The sequence below is a fragment of the Aotus nancymaae genome, unplaced genomic scaffold, assembly GCF_030222135.1.
Source record: "Aotus nancymaae isolate 86718 unplaced genomic scaffold, 86718_ANA_hifiasm-v0.15.2.pri h1tg000064l_1, whole genome shotgun sequence".
NCBI lineage: Eukaryota > Metazoa > Chordata > Mammalia > Primates > Aotidae > Aotus > Aotus nancymaae.
Window position 1 is genome coordinate 26,740,838 of NW_026988479.1, and position 19,815 is coordinate 26,760,652.

General features: G+C 41.5%; 1 protein-coding gene across 3 annotated transcripts in view; it reads right to left on the reverse strand.

Moving 5' to 3' along the window:
• Nucleotides 1–7,377: 7,377 nt before the first annotated feature.
• GLRA1 (glycine receptor alpha 1) overlaps nucleotides 7,378–19,815 on the reverse strand; it is a 110,207-nt gene continuing 97,769 nt past the window's right edge. For 2 of the 3 annotated variants that reach the window (XM_012464290.2, XM_012463634.2), the window contains 2 exons: nucleotides 16,946–17,092; nucleotides 7,378–7,828 (listed from right to left, as the gene is read on the reverse strand). In XM_012464290.2, coding sequence (XP_012319713.1) covers nucleotides 7,538–7,828; nucleotides 16,946–17,092 — 438 coding nt within the window. In that variant the 3' untranslated portion in view covers nucleotides 7,378–7,537. Of the gene's footprint in view, nucleotides 7,853–16,945; nucleotides 17,093–19,815 lie in introns of all 3 variants that reach the window. The other variant, XM_012462897.2, reaches the window with a different exon arrangement.

Here is a 19,815-nt window from a genome sequence, read left to right on the forward strand (position 1 = left end):
CTCAAAACATGTACGTAGCAGTTACCTGGAGACCCACTAAACCAGACTCGGGTCACTAAATAGGGACCAGACTGCCACTTTTCTGAACAACATCCAGAGCTGAGCAGAAGGGGTACGTGCTGGCCCTTAGAGCAGTAGCTAAGACATTCCAGACATCACTGCTGTAGCTCATGGTCCTGTCCTGCCAAAGACCAACTGAAGAGACAGGTGAGACCAAGTGGGTTCTATGAAGCACAGTCATGGAGGCCTTGTCCCATAAACTCATCTGGCTAGTTTGCACAGATGGTTAAGTCAGGAATAAAAGGACTTCAAGACAAGCAGGAGCATCTGCGTTTTTGGAGAGGGGACAGCTCTGTTGACACGTTTCCTTTGTAATTTCATTTTCCTACTTCATGTCCAGAGCTTGGGTGGGAGTAAAGAGCCGTTAGAAACTCTGATAAATCCAACTGCTATGGAAAAGAACCTTTTGTTTAGAATCTGAGCTCAAATGTCCCATCCTCCCAGACCTTGAATTGATTGTCTCTTGGATTCCACTGATACAATATCCCTGTTGATAAAGACAGTGTTTTCTGAATATAAGAAGTGTTGAAGCCATAGGAGTGTGGAAGCATTTCAGAAACATTTCCAGGGTGAGGTCTTGTTTGAGGGTGAATATGGAGAGAGCTGGCCTAACTCCAGCCACATCTCCTATAAAATTGCTTCTTCTTATTAGTGTAGTCAGTCAGTGGTATGATTTAGATAAACTCTGGTGGTGTGGAATGGTCCCATGTTTTCTGCTGTAGCTGTACTTAGAGTAACAGGGACACACCAGGGAAAACATTGTTAATTCTTACTGGAAGTTTCTCATTATGACTAAATTGAGAGTGGAGGAGGGGGAAGCAGGGAGGAGTCATTACAGTTATTTCTCTAAGGATATTTCACAAGTTCTGCTCTGATGCATTTCTGATTCTTGCAGAGGCTTTGGCAGAGTTCAGACAACTGCCATGAGAAATGGGTTACAGCCTTCATAGGATACACATGTGAAAAACACCAGTGTGGAATGTCGTCCTGTTGTGTGATGGGATTCTCAGATGAGAAGCTAGTCTTAGAGGCAAGTCCCTCAGTGCTGTGAAATACCTTGACTTTCAAGGAAAACGATTAAGATTATAATCTCCTCAAGGGCCAAGACTCACTCTCCTCTTTTTAAATGTCTCCCTACCTACTCACCAGAAGGCCTGGGATGGGGTGCCAGGACTGATACTGAAATGGAGAAACAATGACCTTTAACAACATACTGTAGAGCTTTTTTTCTTCAACCCATCAAAATACTCAGTTTGGCTTGGAAGAATCTCCTGCAACTCCCTCTTTTTACAGGAGAGTAAATAGGCCAAGAAAGTGAAACAGCTTATCTATATTCCTATGATGAACCTGAGATCATACCAGAAGAAGGACCCACCTCTCTGACCTGTCTACTTCAGGTGACGGGTGTGTTTAAATAGGTTATTGGGTTTCTGGAATTGCATAAGGAAACAGTTGAGTCTGAAGAAGAGATGGACAAAAGGCAATGCAGGGAATTGTGGAGCCAGGCAGAAGTGGAAATGGGAGACCTATTATGATTAGAATTTGTATGCTGCCAGCAGATGTCTTTTTTCCCCAGGTTAGTTAGCTGGTACTGCATTGTAACTGGTTGATGGCCTTATGTAGGATATAATTTTCATTACTGAGCTCTCTAAAGAGTATATTTTTGGTTTGCTTCTCTACATTTTGACTTCTTGACCCAGTGTTCCAGTGGAAACTTTGCAGAGCAATGAAATTTCAAAATGCATGGGCAAGAGAATGAACAGAAATTGCAGCCTTAAAGCAGATAAGACAGGAGCTGCTATGTCCATTCTAGTCTTCCCCTACTTAACTTGGAAATAAATTAGCATCTTCTGACAGTTTGGTTTCACAAAATAAGACGGACAAACTGATGAAACAGGAGATGCTGACAGAAGAGAGGCAATGGGAGGAGTAGGGGGAGAGCAAAAAAAGAATGGTCTGTTAGCTGAAGGAGCCTTAATGATATTAAAATTATGGGCCGTTTCTACTTTTTCTACTTTGGAACTTGTTTTGTTGTTCTAACGAATGACAAAGCACCTTAATTATTGCTTTAAATAACCACATAGCTCCATCAAAACAGCATGAAATACTACTCCACGTATGAGCAAACCTATCTACTGCCATTGCTGTCTCTACAGCTTGAGAAATCCTTAGGAAACAACAGGATGATAATTGGTAGAGGCATCATCTAGTATGGGCCCTTGTGAATCTAAATTACTTAGGCTTGGGCAAGATGTTTGTAGGATACCTTTGTTCTTGACATACATTCTGGAATTCTTAGCTAAGACAATCAGAAAAAAAGTCATTGCTTTCATTATTTTAATACTGGGCTTGGTTGGGGAGGGCTTCATTTCAGGATTTTTTTTTTTTTAAGTTATTTATCTCTACAGGGATTTCAACTTATCCGAGGATGTTCTCCCTCTGCATTGGGATTTCAGGATACCATGAGGCCAAAGCCTTGCCAACATACATGATTTCCCTTACACTGATATAAGTAGTTCTCAGAGCAAGCCAGCTTATTTAAGCCATATTTCTTCTATTCCTCCCTTTGGTCAGGATTAGTACTTGTCTCTGGCTTCATAAAACTGCAGGAAAATAGGAAGGTTTTGTTTTGAGACAGAATCTCTTGTCACTCCACCTGGAGTGCAATGGTGTGATCTTGGCTCACTGCAACCTCTGCTTCCTGGGTTCAAGCAATTCTCCTGCCTCAGCGGCCTGAGTAGCTGGGATTACAGGCACCTGCCACTATGTCTGACTAATTTTTGTATTTTTGGTAGAGACAGGGTTTTATCATGTTGGCCAGGATAGTCTTGAACTCCTAACCTCAGGTGATCTGCCCGCCTCGGCCTCCAAAAGTGTTGGGATTATAGGCGTGAGCCACCTCGCCTGGCCAAGGAAAGTTCTTAATTTAAATTTCTGGAGTTGATTTCTGACAGAAATAGTTTGGTGGTGGAAAAGAAGCTAAATTATATTTTCAAAACACCCTCTCTGCTTGCCTGTTTAGAGAATTTTTGGTTTGGTTTGTTCAAGAAGAAATGATGCCAAAAATCAAGGGTAGAGGTCCATTCACTCTTTCTCAACATACCTTACCAGCCTCTCAAGTGCAAGCCACCCAGCCAACCCAGGAAACATAGCCCACAGAGAATATCTTGCCTGCCTTTTCAGAGTGGGTATGGAGGGTGGGTAGAATGCACAAAAGTTGCTCATTGAATAAAGAAGACAGCTTTTTAGAGTGGTATTCATGGCTCCTTAACTGGGCTTCCAACCAGACTAGGAAACAGTTACAAATCTTAAATCCTGAGCTCTGTCCTGAAGCTGATACAGATTGTACCACCATCAAGCCCTATGCTTGCCAGATTCTTCTAGTAAGGAGGCAGTTACTACAGACATAATAACTCCTTCCATTTCAGTGAGTTGCAATTAACTAAGGAATCTAATTTTCACAAAAGACTATTAGTGATGGTACCAGTTTAGCTGGGGCATCAGCCCACTCTGTAATCTAATCTAATGGAGACTCACAAAACATCTCCTTTTTTTTTTTTTTTTTTTTTTAATGATGCTCATAAAGATGTATACTTTGAAGGAAAGGAACCATCTCCCATTTATTTTTTCTCCCCAGTATGAACAAAATAGCCTATGAAAAAGATTGGTGAGCTTTTGAGAGGGGATTCATTTCTTACTTATTGACAGTTTAGAGGAATAATTTGGGTCAGATGACAAACCCTTTTCTTTTTTAGACTCAAACTAAAAATAGAGTTAAAATCAAGATATCACACACATAATATATACAGAGATAAATATTTTTCCCCTTTCTGTTCATGCCTGGTCATGTTCATTCCCTATGGTATCAGCCAAGAATGTATGAAAGGACTAGAGGATGTCAAAGCTGAGCCATTTATTTGGACTGTTCTTGAAATGAACGAGACACATTGTAAACTAATCAGTGAGAAACAAGCAGAAATTCTGTCTGCTTAATTGGTACCTACTAGTTTGGCTCCTAGGATTAGCTCTAGTTTTGGAGGGTGAAATCACCAATCCTCTGTGCCAGTGTCCAGTTCTCACACCATGTATAAATATTGCTGTGGTCTAGATAGGGAAAGAGTTTGAGAACTGGTAAACCATGCATGGTACCCAAATCAGTTTTTTGGCCACCATACCACTTGGCATCTGTAATATCAAAGCACAATATCCCCTGTGCTCAAACTGAAGAGGAAATTAAGAAAGTACTGCTCTGTTCATTGGAGCCACTTAAAGTAATTGGCTTAGCTTATCTGGTTTGATTTTTCTATAAAGATGAAATATACATAATTTGTTAAATCCTTGCTACATTATACAATGATGATAATGTCTTTTCCTTGAGTATGCTTCCATTCCTAATTCATGATGACATTTTTGACTTTGTAATGATTGATGTCCCTTCCTCACCACCATTCACCAAGTGTGGGGCAAAGAAAAAAGAAATCTGCAAATTTTCCAAAGAAAGGCAACAATGTGTGGGTCCATGTGTTCATGCATACGTATCCACACGTCCACCTTGGAGGGTTTAGAAATCAAAGAGACATTAAATTTTTGGTTGTGTGAATTTCCTGTAGACTACCTTAAACACGGCATAGAGCCGCCTGACTCTGTTAAGAGGGAGTTTAGAGACTGTACTACTCTTCACATTGTGTATTTAGAGAAACTAAAGCCTAGTCATTTGCCCAAGGTCACTCAGCCTATTAGTGGCAGGACTAAAATCCAGGTGGTTCTTTTCGTTGCTATAATGACTCCACTCATGTTGATTTTCCATAAGGGACTCTAGTTTGAAATAGTCTGAGAGAAGATTTCAGTGACATTCCCCCTCTGTGTCTCAAAGAGATGATTCAATTGTTTGTTGGCTACTGTCAACCTGGCAGCTGCCACAAGCTGAATATGGTGGCAGAAGTTCAAGGACCCAGCAGAGGTTGGGCAAATGGCCCAGTGATTTCTCTCTTTCAGGGATTCCAGACACTGCACATAAGGAGGCTGGTTTGGAATCTGCAGATTTATCCATTTGAGTGGAAGCAGAATGTCTTGGAACAATGGCATTGTCTTTAGTTTCTGCTGGAGGTCTAGCACGATTATTGCCTGATTCACCAAGACTTTAGACATTCTGAATTTAGTCCAGTAATGAGTAAAATAGGAAGAAGGGCTTCTTTAATTTTTTTAAATTAAAAAATGATTTTCCCTAAATAAAGTGAATAAAGTGCTAGTGAAAGGTCCTCTCCAAAGACTCATGCACCACTTGAGAATATAATGCTAATAAAAGGTGCCGACAGCAGCTCAAAGACTGATGTTCTCATCTTGAACTACAGTCATCCAAGTCCCTCTTTTTAACTTTTCTCCTTTGGACACATGTTTGTGATGGGGGAAAAGGATGGTCTTAGATGAGAGACTCCTACCCACTTGGCTCCCATCTCCCAAGATTTCTTAGAAAAAAGGATTGCAGGTTCTATCCCATATTGTTCAAAGCTGTAATCCAGTTTAGGTTTTTGGGTCTACACAGGCTAAAAGAAGGGAAGGGAATAATTTATTTTCCTTGGATCTGGAATTAAACACCTTTACCCATTCAAGCCTCAAAGCCAAATCCTTTTTTCAACTGCATAGTGCATTTTCTTTATGTAAATATCTCTAGAATCTTTGTCTTGACCTGGTATTTTAGGCCTGTATTAGTTATTGTGCTGCTGGAATGGGGGAAAATCCCCTAGGAGAAGGTGCTTTAGGGAAAAGTTAGGCTTCCAGTGTCCCTTCTCTGCTTACCACTCCTCCCCCATCCTGCCTAAAGTTGGAGATTTGTTAAAAGACACGTGAAACCCCAGGCCTCAGTACACAGTGATTGTCAGCTGTCTCTCGACATTCTACCCACACCTTTGATCCAAAGTGCAGACACTAAAGAACAAAGAAATAAATGGAACCCCAGTACTCTAGCCATGGGCTAAAGCAGGGAAAATGCTGCAGACAGCGGTGCCATTATTTCAGGCATAGTGCTGTTGACAGTGGACAGAGGCCTGCTGCTTCCACCTTGCAGACGTCCCATTTGTGATACCCATTTCTATCAGCAGGACTGCACCCACCCCACCCCTCAGACTAAATTCATCTCCTGATCCTTCTGTTTTTCTGGAGTGCCCTAGCTGTCCCAGGACAGTTCTGGCACTTCAGAATTAAAAGGATAGAGAAATATTTGTCTAACTTTCCTAAATGTTAAACAAAGCACCTAAAAGGAAAAAAAAAACAGACTTACAAAAATATAACGGGGTCATCCCCCCAAACTTTGCACATTATGATATATGATATGTCAAAATATAACATTTTCTAAACATTACCATCTCTCCCCGCCCTTATACCTAATCTGCAGCAGACTCAACACTGCCCTTTCACCTCTTAAAACTTTGTAGAACCACGAGGTAACAAATGTGTTTCACACCACTGACCCCACCTTCCCAAACATGCCCTCGCTGGCAATTCCAAAGAGACTCTCCAAAAAAATAGACATTTGAAAAAAGTACCTGTTTATACTCAGTCTATCTGCATATTATTTTTCAAGATTATTACTTTTTTAACCATAAAAAAGATTGCATATTGGCAATATAATGAGAAAACCACATTGGCCATTTTGGGATGGTGGTGGAAGGTGAGTGGGGCGGTACTGAAGCACAGAAGCAAGAGGGCTCAGAGAGGGGCAGTTGTGGTCCTCAGCCTTGAGATGTGAGGACTGAGCTGGGGTCACCTATGTTCTCAATTCCTGGCCTCTGAAAAGTTCTTCTATTTAGTCACTCCCTTCTCCTCTCTCCACTTTTCCCCATTTCCACTACCCATTCCCATACCACACAGCCCTCTGGAAGCAGAGGCAAAATGGCTTTTTGGCATGTGTCTGCCTGGGCCAGTTTGATGTCAGGTATGGCCTTTGGAGAGGTATGATATACACCAGAGCAAGCTTATTTGTGACTGTTTCCACTCTGGGAAAAATTTTCCATTACTTCTGTGACTTTAAAAATTTAAGCAGTTACTAGGCTGATAGGTTAAGAAACAAATCTTTTGTTCTTGTGGTTTTGCATTAATATTAAGCATGAATATATATCATATATTACATTGCTTTCTTTCTGCTCTGGGGCAGACTGCACTCTCTTTCCAAACAGGAAAACTGCACAGCCTGTGATCTGAGATTTTTGAAAGCTGTTATTTCCTCATTCCCCAACCCTTCCAGCCCTCAGTTACTATATTAGAAAAGTCCCTCCTGACCCCCCACCCACAGCCCACCCGAGGTTAAATAGTGCCATATTCTAAAATTCATGCATCACTGCATTTTGCTATTGCACATATTTTAGAGAGAGTTGTGTAAGTTTGCCCCCTCCCTCTATTCCCCTTCTCTTCGTTAGTCTCTCAGATTCCTGTGCTATTCCCACGTTCCCCTCTCCCAGCCTCCCCCAACCTTCCAGACCCTTCACTGGTTGTGGACGTCCTCTCTACGGACAATCTTGTAGATGATCCAATAGAACATGTTGAAAATGAGGAAGGCCATGGGGAAGCCAATGCGGGATATTTTGTCAATCTTCTTGGCCCTCTGGATGAAGAGTTTTCGCATCTCCTCTGGGGACTTAGATGGTGCAGGAGGGGGATTGGTGGTGTTATTGTTGTTGGCGCCCTTGACTGAGATGCCATCCTTGGCCTGCAGACATGCTGGGCCCATCCCATAGGCAGAGAAGTTAAAGCGGCCTTCTCCAGCTTCATCCTCCTGGAATAGATTCAACATGGGGCTCTACTTAAAATAAGACAGGGACTAGGCACCCTCCCTGCAAGGCACTCCCCCGAGGGCCAGGTCATGCCCATCTGGTTCTCCCTGCTTTTCATACTACACCGCTCTAGGTTTCTGGAGGCTTTTTGGCTGGCTGGGGAGTTCTGCCTTATAGAGGGGCGCCACTTGCCTGCTGAAACAGATGCAAACCAGGGGATAGGAATGTGGTTTAGAGTTTGGAGACCTGTGCTCAAGTCCCAGCTGTATCAGTTGCTGGTTGTATGACCGTAGGCAAGTAATTTCCTTCTGTGAGTCTCAGGAAGTTTTATTTCATTTTTTCCTCTACCTGGGGGATAAGATTCACCCCACTACTCCACAAGTTTCTTTTGACCATCAGAGGTTATACTTGAGAACATATTCAAGGTTGTACTGGATTTTAGTTAGAAATTCAGAGGACAATTTGGAGAGATCCCCTGCTTTGCCTCTGTTGCTTCCTTGCCCTCTTCCCCATCCCATTCCCCAGTTAATAGCTCCCAGGAATGGGTGATAAGGGGGTTGGCTATGGCTCAGGCTGGAGCCGGAGCTCTGGGCCTCACTTACATTCCACAAGCCAGGGAAGCCACAGCTTCTTCCTGCCTCCATGTTCCCACATCCCTGGCAGTTGTAACTTCAGACAGACCTCTGGATTTTTACTAACTTTTTGTACAAGGCCCTTCATCATTTGGCTCCAACTTACCTTTCCAGACTTCCCTTCTCCTCGACCAGATACTTTGCACCCCTCCAGCTTTGTTGTATATTTTCTCTTATGTGTTCTCATGTCCCTGCCTTATGCTTACTACCAAAATGCCTCCTGCCCTGATCCTTCTAGTTCATCCCTTTCCCAGGTCATGGTGGTCTTGCTCTGGTCTGAATCATGGAGGCATTATTGTCTGCTCTCCTCACGTCCAGGTTTGTTATCTTTGCATGTGAGCTGAGAAATGGAGTTGAGAGTCTAATGTTTTGGTTTCAACTGAGCTGTTAACTCAGTGTCGGCATGGAGAAGGTTTATCAGCTTACATTGCCCACCTAGATAATGCTTTTAGCAAAGGAACACTATCTTCTGCTTGTTCCTGTGTAGGACAGGGCCAACAGAGAACAAGAAACTCAGTATAGGATCTGCTGGTGGCCCTCCCTCTCTACTGTAGGATAGGTTACCTTCTGGTTTTTGTTTTGTTTTGTTTTGTTTGTAAAGATGGGGTGTCTCGCTCTGTTGCCTAGTCTGGTCTTGAACTCCCGGCCTCAAGAGAACCTCCTCCTTTGGCTTCCCAAAGTTCTGGGATTACAGGTATGAGCTACTGTGTCCAGCCCACCACTGCAATAGCCTCCAGTCTGCCCCCACCACCCAAACCATTTGAGTTGTTGTAACACAGTTCTTGGTCATCTTTTGCTTAGAATCTTTTAATAGGCTGCCATTGACTTCTGGTTAATTAAAATCCTTAACATGATAAACAAGGCTTTAGAACGTGGATGTTGCCTGCTTTTCCAGCCTCATCTTATGCCATTTCTATCTGGTGTTCTATGCTTCAGTCACTCTGAAATATTTCCTATATTTGAAAATGTCATGCTCCTTATTTTGAACTCTGGGCCTTTATGCAAGTTGTTCTCCCTGCCTAGAACACAATCTCAATCCCATCTCTTGCCTCCAACTCCTCTTTCACCTAATTCTTCCTCAGAAGCCTTCTCTGAGCTCCCAAGTGTAGGCTAGCCAACCCTGCTGTGTGCTCCATAAGCTCTTTATACATATTTCCCTCTTCTTTTTTGTTTTTTTGAGACAGAGTCTGGCTCTGTCATCCAGGCTGGAGTGCAGCGGCGCAGTCTTGGCTCACTGCAACCTCTGTCTCCCAGGTTTAAGTGATTCTCCTGTTTCAGCCTCCTGAGTACCTGGGACCACAGCTGTGTGCCACTACACCTGGCTAATTTTTTGTATTTTTTTTTTTTTTTTTTTTTTTAGTAGAGACAAGGTTTCACCACATTAGCCAGGATGGTCTCGATCTCCTGACCCCGTGATCTGCCCGCCTCAGCCTCCCAAAATGTTGGGATTACAGGCATGAGCCACCACGCCTGGTAATCTCCCTCTTTTCTTAAAGCTCTTGTAACATTGTATTGTAATTTCTTGACTAGCATCTGTCTTTTATTAGATTATAAGCTCCCTGAAAGTAGAGGCAAAATCTGTCATGTTCACTGCACTCTTAACACTGAACATATGAACATAGTCCTTGGTTTATAAGCTCAAAACTTGGTACATATTTGTTGAGTAAATGTTTACTTGTATATCTTCACCAGCTTTATCTTCCTTTATTCATTTATTTTTTGGTTTGTTTAGATGGGGTTGTATTTTTAGCACCAGAAGTGTTTGAGACATACGCTAAATGCTCGAGATCCTTGGAAAATGAATGAATCTTGTTCAACACCTTCATTGCAAAAGTGGGGAGGAAGAGGATGTGCTACATATATGCAATGACTGGCAAATAGGTGCTTAGTAAGTACTTGTCTATGCATAGGGCAACAGTAGAAGAATCAATGCCAGGGCCAAGGAGAGGAGTTGCGGGGAGCCAGCCAAATAGCTGTACCTAGTACTTAGAAGGGGGTCTGAGTCTGAACTCTATTACATTTCAATGAAAATCTCCCCTTGCTTGGGCTGGGGATGTTGGGTTTTTTTTTCGTTGTTTTAATTTTTTTTTTTTTTTTTTTTTTTTAATTTATTCCTCAGTACTACTTTAGTGCCATCTCACAAATTTTGATACGGTGCGATTTTATTTTTATTCAGTTTAAAATACTTTTAAAATTTAAATTACAATTTATTTTATTTTATTTTTTTTAATTTATTTTTATTTTATTTTATTTATTTTATTTTATTTTTTTATTTTTTATTTTTATTTATTTTTTTATTTTTATTTATTTTATTTTTTTTATTTTAAAGAGAAAGAGAGGAAAATAGGAAGGAGGAAAAAGGAAGAGAAAGAGAGAGAGAGAATGGGGAGGAGGGAGAAGGAAAAGAAAGAGGGAGAGAGAATGGGAGTATTGCTTTCTTGTCCAGGCTAGAATGCAATTTAGTAATGGGTATTGAAAACCTCTTTTATACTGATAATTATACTTAATGATGTAGTCAGGAAGGAATAAGGGAAGAAGATAACAAACAAACAGCCAACCAATATTTAATTTAAACCTATGAAATGCTATGCGATTACTGAGGAGTGATTTACTTCCAATTATATAGTCACCTTTGGAATAGGTGTGAGGTGGTAATGTATGTTTTGTGTATTTGAAGTGGAGAGATCTATAAATGTTTATTAAGTTTACTTGTTCCGGGTCTGAGTTCAAGTTCTGAATATCCTTGTTAATTTTCTATCTCGTTGATCTATAGAATCGTTAGCTCTTCTTGTTGCATTGATCCTTTTGCCATTATGTAATGTCATTCCTCGCCTCTTTTGACCTGTGTTGCTTTAAAGTCTACTTTATCAGAGGCGAGAATTGCATCTCCTGCTTTTTGTTTATTCGTTTATTTTTACTCTCTGTTTGATTGGTAAATCTTCCTCCTTCTCTCTGAGTCTTTGTGTATTGTTGCATGTAAAATGGGCCCGGATGTAGCATATCGATGGGTTTTGGCTTTTTATCCAATTAAAATATATATAAGTTTAATACCGGCGTTTGATGCTAGCTGGCTGTTTTGCCCATTAGTTGATGTAAATTTTTTATTGTGTTAAAGTTCTTTGCTTTTTGATATATTTTTGGAAAGGCTGATATTGGTTGTTCCTTTATATGTATAGTGCTTCTTTCAGAAGCTCTTGTAGAGCAGGCCTGGTGGTGGTGAACTCTCTAAGTACTTGTTTGTTCGCAAAAGATTTAATTTTTCCTTCACTCATAAAGCTTAGTTTGGCTGGATAGGAAATTCTGGGTTGAAAGTTCTTTTCTTTAAGGATGTTAAATATTGGTCCCCACTCTTTTCTGGCTTGTAGGGTTTCTGCTGAGAGATTTGCTGTAAGTCTGATAGGTTTCCCTTTATGGGTAACCTGACCTTTCTCTCTGGCTGCCCTTAGTATTTTCTCCTTCATTTCAACCCTAATAAATCTGGCGATTATGTGCCTTGGGGTTGGTCTTCTTGAAGAATATCTTTGTGGTGTTCTCTGTATTACCTGGAGTTGAATATTACCCTGCCTTGCCAGGTTGGGAAAATTTTCCTGAATGATATCCTGAAGAGTATTTTCCAACTTGGATTCATTCTCTTCATCACATTCAGGTACACCTATCAAACGTAAATTAGGTCTTTTCACATAGTCCCATATTTCCTGGAGACTTTGCTCATTCCTTTTCATCCTTTTTTCTGCATTCTTGTCTTCTCGTTTCATTTCACTGAGCTGGTCCTCGACTTCTGATATCTTTCCTTCTGCTTGATCAATTCGACTGTTTAAACTTGTGCATGCTTCGCGAAGTTCTCGTGTTGTGTTTTTCAGCTCCATCAATTCACTTATATTCTTCTCTAAATTGTCCATTCTCGTTAACATTTCGTCAAACCTTTTTTCAAGGTTCTTAGTTTCTTTGCATTGGGTTAGAACAAGTTCTTTTAATTCATAGAAGTTTCTTATCACCCACGTTTTGAAACCTGCTTCTGTTATTGGAACACACGTGTAATCTATTAAGCCTTGTTCCGTTACTGATGAGGAATTGCAATCCCCTGTAGAGGGAGAGGCATTCTGATTTTGAGTATTCTCTACCTTTTTACGCTGGTTTCTTCCCTTCATTATATATTTGTCTGTCTGTCGTCTTTATGATTACCGACTTTCTAACTGAGTCTCTGACGTCCAACTTGTTGATTCCCTGCGCCGAAATCTGAGCAATCCACTGAGCCGGCCAAAACAGCGGTGTTAAGATTGATGATGCTTTTCTGCCCGGGAATCTCCGGACTCTGCACCAAGAACTGGCGTGCTAAGGCACCAGCAAAACCGCCACGCCGGCCACAAGAGTCGCCCTGGCGACCCGTGGAGCTCTTCCACTGGGAATCTCCTGGTCCGTGAGCAACTAATATTCGTCTGAAAGTGTGGCGTCCTCTCGTTCTTCGCGCTTTCACTGGGAGGTACGTGCCCGAGCTGCTAATCATCAGCCATCTTGGATCTCTCTCCTCCGTTGTTTTAATTTTAAACTAGGACCTAGTTAGGTAGGGGGAAGCACCAAATTAACTTTTTATGCTGCTTTGGACATTATTCTTTGCCTTTCTCATCTGTTAAACATGGGAATGGGAAGAGTAGAGGTTTGGATTGAAGGCCCTATCTATAGCTAGACACAATATCTCACATTGTGTCTGGGAGAAAGGAAATTCCCTAGGAATGACTGGTAAAAGGCTTGCTATTCTTATTGGAACCAGCAGGTGGCAGGAAATGCATGCCCAACTGTATCTAGAGCTGCTTAGAGCTGGAGGAGGGGAAATCTGGTAGTGTACTCTGGAACCCAGGAGGTTGCTAGCAGTATGCCTGCTGAGTCTGGTGCTCGCAGATATGGTTTCCTAATAATTTGCGTAAGGAGGCCAGCCAGAGAATTCGAAAACCAGATGCTTTCTGCACAACAAATGAGGCAACGTGGGAAGATGGTGGGAGTTGGGAAGCCTGGCCAAGATCACAGGCTCTGAGAAATTCAGGCATGTAGCTAGTTCCTCTCCATTCACCATCTGGGATTTAAAATTCTCTCTGCAAACTACCTGTTAAAGAGAGGTTTCTGGAGCAGAAGCTTGTACACCGCTAGTGTACAAATCACTTCCAGAGCGGCTTACTCCACAGGGAACTATTTTTTATGGTGAGCTCAATTTTCCATCATTGTAATTTCTAATATTTGGGCCAACTTAAGAGCCCTTATGAATGAGATCACGTTAAATCAAATGCATACAAGGAGGTAGGCAGGAGAAATGTGAGTGGTAAAGTAAGTTGGGGCTGAAAAATATCTGGTTAGAAGAGATGATATTAACTGGAGAATGCATTCCCTATCTAAAGGCAGTTTCAGTGCACCAATACCTTATGGGAAGCACATCCAGTATGGCTGAATGCTGTAATTTTTTTCTAATGAAGCCAGAAGTGTGGTTTTTAAATGCTGACCCCTTAGTCCAGATTTTAAAAACACTCCTGGCCAAAGTAAAGATGTTTGTGTACCAAATTTCACCTTTTGGCTACTAGTTTTTGATCTCCACCTTGGAATAAGGCTTAGTCTTTATTTAAGATCTATTAAATGCAGGACATTTTTTATCTGCTTCAGGATGGACACACTGATGAACAGATAAAAACTCATGATGGTATAGTTAATGTTTGGAGAAGAACCTCGGGTCTTTGAACGCCTCCCTTGCCTTTGCCATCAGTGTCTCGTGATGCCAGTGACTTGGCCTTGCTATTGTGGGTCTCCCTCATCAGGAGTGGATGGGGTGATTGCTGAGTATCTTCCAGGAGGGAACTCAGTGGGAGAATCTGATCAAATCTAGATAGTGGCCTCATTAACTTTATCTGGCCAGAGACAAAGTGTTTGTTTTCTTCTGGTGTGTCAAACTGGTAGGTATTTGGGGAGGGTAGAAGCAGCCTTTGAAAGTACCATAGGCCACCATACTACGTATCTTCAGGAGGCTCCATTCCCATTTTAGTCTATGCAAACAGCGTCTAGTGGAGCTGTGCAGTGTCCAATCAAAAGGCCTGGTCAGTAAAATATCTTGGACATGGTCTTTTCAAATTAGCGTTTTTAACAAATGTCTCTAGCAAACAAAATTACAAAAAGCAGCTAGTCTATGGGGGAAAAAAGGAAAAATAAAAACATCCTAGATATAGTTATGTTTGGTCATTTTCAGTTTCTTTCTTTTTTTTTTTTTTGAGACAAAGTCTCACTATGTTGCCCATATTGGTCTGGAACTCCTGGGCTAAAGCAATCCTCTCACCTCAGCCTTCCTAGTAGTTGGGATTACAGGCAAAAGCCATCGTTCCAGTTTCTTAATTAGACTTTTTTTTTTTCTTTTTAAGAATCAGAGGCTAGGTATTCAATGGACAATATAGAGTAGCTAAAACTAGGGGTCATTTAAAAAATTCTATCTGGCTTGCTGAACCCAAGACAATTTCCTCCTTCAATGCAGATTTAGAAGGATGGTGATATTTTAATTCCCATTGATATCTTCTGTCTTGGCATGTCTGCCTCCTCCCTATGGTAAACTGCCAGAAGTTAATTGAATCAGATTGCTGATGTTTAAGAAACATACTGATAGAAATTTGTATATATGTAATCATTTTAATACTTGGCATTTGTATGGCAGGAACAAAAAGCTGCTTTGGCATCCACTGATTTAATTCTCACCAGTTTCCCTTTATACACAGTTTGCACATGAAGAACCTGGACCCAAGAATAGACTGTCTTGAAGTCTTATAGTAAAGAGGACTAAAGAGGCAGGGTCTTTTGTCACAGCACATTGCAGCTTGGCAGACAACTATTTTGTTTTGTTTTTGTAATTTAGTGATTAATAGACAATTATTTTAAATAGATCAGTCTAAAGCTTGTAGGATCTGGTACATTGCAGGTATGTGCTGTGGCCTGCAACACTATGACAGGTCCTAGTGTGTGGGTCCCTCGTTGCCCTAATCTGTCACTAGAAGAACTTCAGACTCCGTCTGGACGCTGCTTCTTTATTTATTACTTTTAATGGCAAAAACTGCAATTATTTTTGCACCAAGCTAATCATTTGTTTATCCCTTTGTTCATCTGTTTAACAAATACTTATTGCATGCTCACTATATGTTAGGCCTTGTATTAGGCACCAGGGATCTAGCACTGAGCAAAAATAAACATGGTCTCTGCCTTTATGGAGCTTGCAATTTGGTAGAAGACATAGACTTTTAAAAAATCACATCATTGAATTTATGCTTTTAAATCAGGATACTTTTTTTTTTTTTGAGACAGAGTCTCACTCTGTTGCTGAGTGTGGAGTGCAGTAGTGTGTGATCTTGGCTTACTGCAACCTCCGCCTCCAGGGTTCAAGTGATTCTCCTGCCTCAGCCTCCCTGGTAGCTGGGATCACAGGTGCCCACAACTATGCCTTGCTAATTTTTGTATTTTTAGTAGAGATGGGGCTTTACTAGGTTGGCCAGGCTGGTCTGAAACTCCTGACCTCAGGCAATCCATTCACCTTGGCCTCCCAAAGTGCTGGGATTACAAGCGTGAGCCACCACACCCGGCTGAAATCAGGATACATTTTTAGAAGGTTAGAAATTAAGTTCAATTAGAACATAGCACACACAGTGCACTGGAAGAGCAGGACAGGGAAAGAGAACAAGATATCTAAAGTCCTGTGTGTATATTTGAAGAACTAAGAAAAAAGCCAGGGTGGTTTGTGTTCAGAGAACAAAAAGGAAATTGATGTGAAAATGAGACTGCAGAGGAAAGCAGACTCTCTGATCCCCAGGACAGTGGTCTTCTGGGGAACTGGTTAGGGACCCAGGGTATGGAGCAGTTTGCTCCAGCAGGCTACACACTCCCCAATGGTATTCTTTGGTCAGTGCACGAGCTCTGAGTAAACAGAAGTTGGTTACTTTTCAGAGATTCCCTTTCAAATATTCCTTTATTCAATCCCTCATATGGTGAGAGAACCCACTCTGGTGATCTTGCTTGTTGCCTCTATCCTGGAGGCAGGAAGCAAAAGTCTGAGCCTGGGCATTCTATACTTTAAGATCTCACCTTTTGTGTGCAATTGTCTTCTGGAATCAAGCCTATTAAAACCATGCAGGCTTACAGAAAAAAGCCAATGGACATCTCCCAATCTTTTAGGTTTATAGTTAGTTATTTTCTTGACCCCATCAGCATTTAGTCCATTAATTCTGCCTTTAGGTATAACTTGATAATTTCTGTAGTGTTACTGTTGCAATTGGAAGAGTGACTGCCTATAGACCCAACTAGGGCATTATTTATGGGAGGAAAACTGAGACCTCTAGGTCTTTAGTTCCTATTTCTAACCTGCCTTTTACACTGAGAAAGATGGACCATTGAAACAAATAACACAAGACAAGACTGCTTAGAACTCTTTTGTTTACTACCAGCTGTCCCTCCTTAGGCAGTGACCCAAAGGCCTACCTTGTGATGTCTCCGCTTCCTCCTGAATCGGAGCAGCTCTTTATGTTGGCGAGACACAAAGTTAACGGCAGCATATTCTAGTAGGGCTGAGAACACAAAGAGCAGGCAAACTGCCATCCAAATGTCAATGGCTTTCACATAGGACACCTAGAGTGGGGGTGGAGGAGAAACACAGGGAAGTGAGAGCAGAGGAGTATAAAATATTGAGCATGGTGGGATGTTTTCTGCTCTTCAGTAATTCCCCCCCATCACCCACTGCTCTCTGCTTCTCAGCTGGGATATTAGGGTAGAGGTACAGAGGAAAACAGAAGAGAGATGCATCAAACAGTCTGGAAAGAATATTTGGAGTAAATAGATTATGGTACCTACGAGAGTACTAAAGAGAGGACAATGGTATATTTAGCATTATCACTTAGAACAGAATATTGTGTTTTGTTTAAGGGTAATAGGAGCAAACTGTTGTACTAAGCATTAAAAGTGAATGGAGGATGTCAGCAAAAATGACACCATAAGGACCTCTGAAAATTCCTCCATAAAATTAATGGGAACACTGGAAAAAAATTGTCAGTGCCAACTTTTCAGAACTCTGCTAATTACCAAAGGCTTATAGCAGTCCTGTGAACATTTATTCGAGAAAATAAGCTGAATCTTAATAAGAACAGCAAGCTTTGTGGCATTGTTTAGAAGTGTTATTGAGATATAATTCACATACCATGCAATTCACACATTTAACATATATAATTCACACATTTAAAGTGTTTAAATCATTAAACAAAAGAGTTTAATGATTTTTAGAATATTCACACATATGTGCAACCATCATCATCAGTCAATTTTAGAACGTTTTCATTACCTCAAAAAGAAATCTGTTACCTTTTAGCCATCACCTCTCTATTCCCCCAGCCATAAACAACCACTAATCTATATTTTATATGAATGAAGTAATATAATATGTGGCCTTTTATGATTGGCTTCTTTCACTTAGCATAATATTTTCTCTCTGATTTTTTTTTTCTTTTTAATAAGATGGGGTTTCACCATGATGGCCAGGCTGATCTTGAACTCCTGACCTGAGGTGATCCACCCACTTCGGTCTCCCAAAGTGCTAGGATTAGTGGCGTGAGCCACAGCACCCGACACTTAGCATAATATTTTCAAGGTTCATTCATTGTAACATGTGTCAGTACTTCATTCCTTTTTATGGCTGAATAATACTCTGTTTTATGGATATACAACATATTGTTTATACATGAATCAGTTAATGGATATTTAAGTTTTCTACCTTTTAGCTACTGTGAGTAATGCTGCTATAAACATCCATGTACAAGTTTCTGCATGGACATGTATTTTCATTTCCCTTGGAGCATTGTGGTGTGTTGCCCTATTCCTATCCTAATCTACTCAGCTCCATGGTAGCCTTGAAAACCAACAGCCTGTATGCATATGAAAACCAGCTGTCTGGCAGCCATTGGATGGAGCACAACAGAGCTGGAGCTTCTTCAAAGCCCCATACCCAGAGAGTTATCATCATTTGACATATCTCATGTTTCACACAAAGATGCAACTCACAAGGCTATCTTTATTTGACCTGATTTGGAGCTGGCCCTGTGTGAACAACTTTTTCTTTGAGGGCATTAATCAAAAGCAATCAATAGTGATTACTACCTGAGGCACTTGGGGCAAAATAATAGGTTAATCAAAAAGCTGAAAAGGAAAAGCTGGGTAAAGAGATGTTTGTTTTTTCCAGACTTTGGAAAGCTCTGACATATTCTTGGGAAACTGTGTGCAAGCTTAGAGCTGTGTGCATTCCTGGAAATACCTGAGATGGCCCTAAGCTCTTACCTTTGGCTAACCTTGATAGTCTGAGCAAGCAGGAAGGGAAGCCTGAGCCTAAGTCAAAGTTGTAAACTGTCTGGCAGAATGTTGAAGGTAGGTCTTAACATACACACAGAGCCCCTTGGGAAAGGCTAGGAGACTTATAGCTTCCAGGAATTTAAGAAACCTTTGTCTGATGTTTAGCTGACTACCAACCTAACTGAGCAGAGATTTCAGTGGTCCCACAAAACAAATAATACAGACTTTACAGAATTAGTTCAGAAAAGTTGCTGAATAGCAACAGCAACAAATCTTGAAGAGGGGGGACAATTTGATTTTCAAAGTCATCACATTATAGAAATGTCCAAACTTGGCTGGCAAGATGGCTGAATAGGAATAGCTTTGGTCTGCAGCTCCCAGCAACATCAACACAGATGGCAGATGATTTCTGCATTTCCAACTGACATACCCAGCTCATCTCATTGGGACTGGTTAGACAGTGGGTGCAGCCCACAGAGGGTGAGCTGAAGAGGGTGGGATGTTGCCTCACCCAGGAAGTGCAAGGGGTTGGGGAACTCCCTCTCCTAGCCAAGGGAAGCCTTGAAGGACTGCGTGAGGGATGGTGCACTCTGGCCCAGATACTATGCTTTTTTTCAGTCTTCACAACCCGCAGACCAGGGGATTCCCTCAGGTGCCTAGGTCACGAGAGCCCTGGGTTTCAAGCACAAAACTGGGAGGCCGTTTGGGCAGACACCCAGCTAGCTGCAGGAGTTTTTTTTTCATACCCCAGTAGCGCCTGGAACACCAGTGAGACAGAACTGTCCACTCCCTTGGAAAGGGGGCTGAAGCTAGGGATCCCAGTGGTCTAGCTCAGCAGATCCCACCCCACAGAGCCCAGTAAGCTAGGTTCCACTGGATTGAAATTCTCATTGCCAGCACAGCAATCCGAAGTTGACGTGGGATGCTCAAGCTTGGTAGGGGGAGGGGTGTCTACCATCACTGAGGCTTGAGTAGGTGGGTTTCTCCTTACAGTGTAAACAAAGCCAATGGGAAGT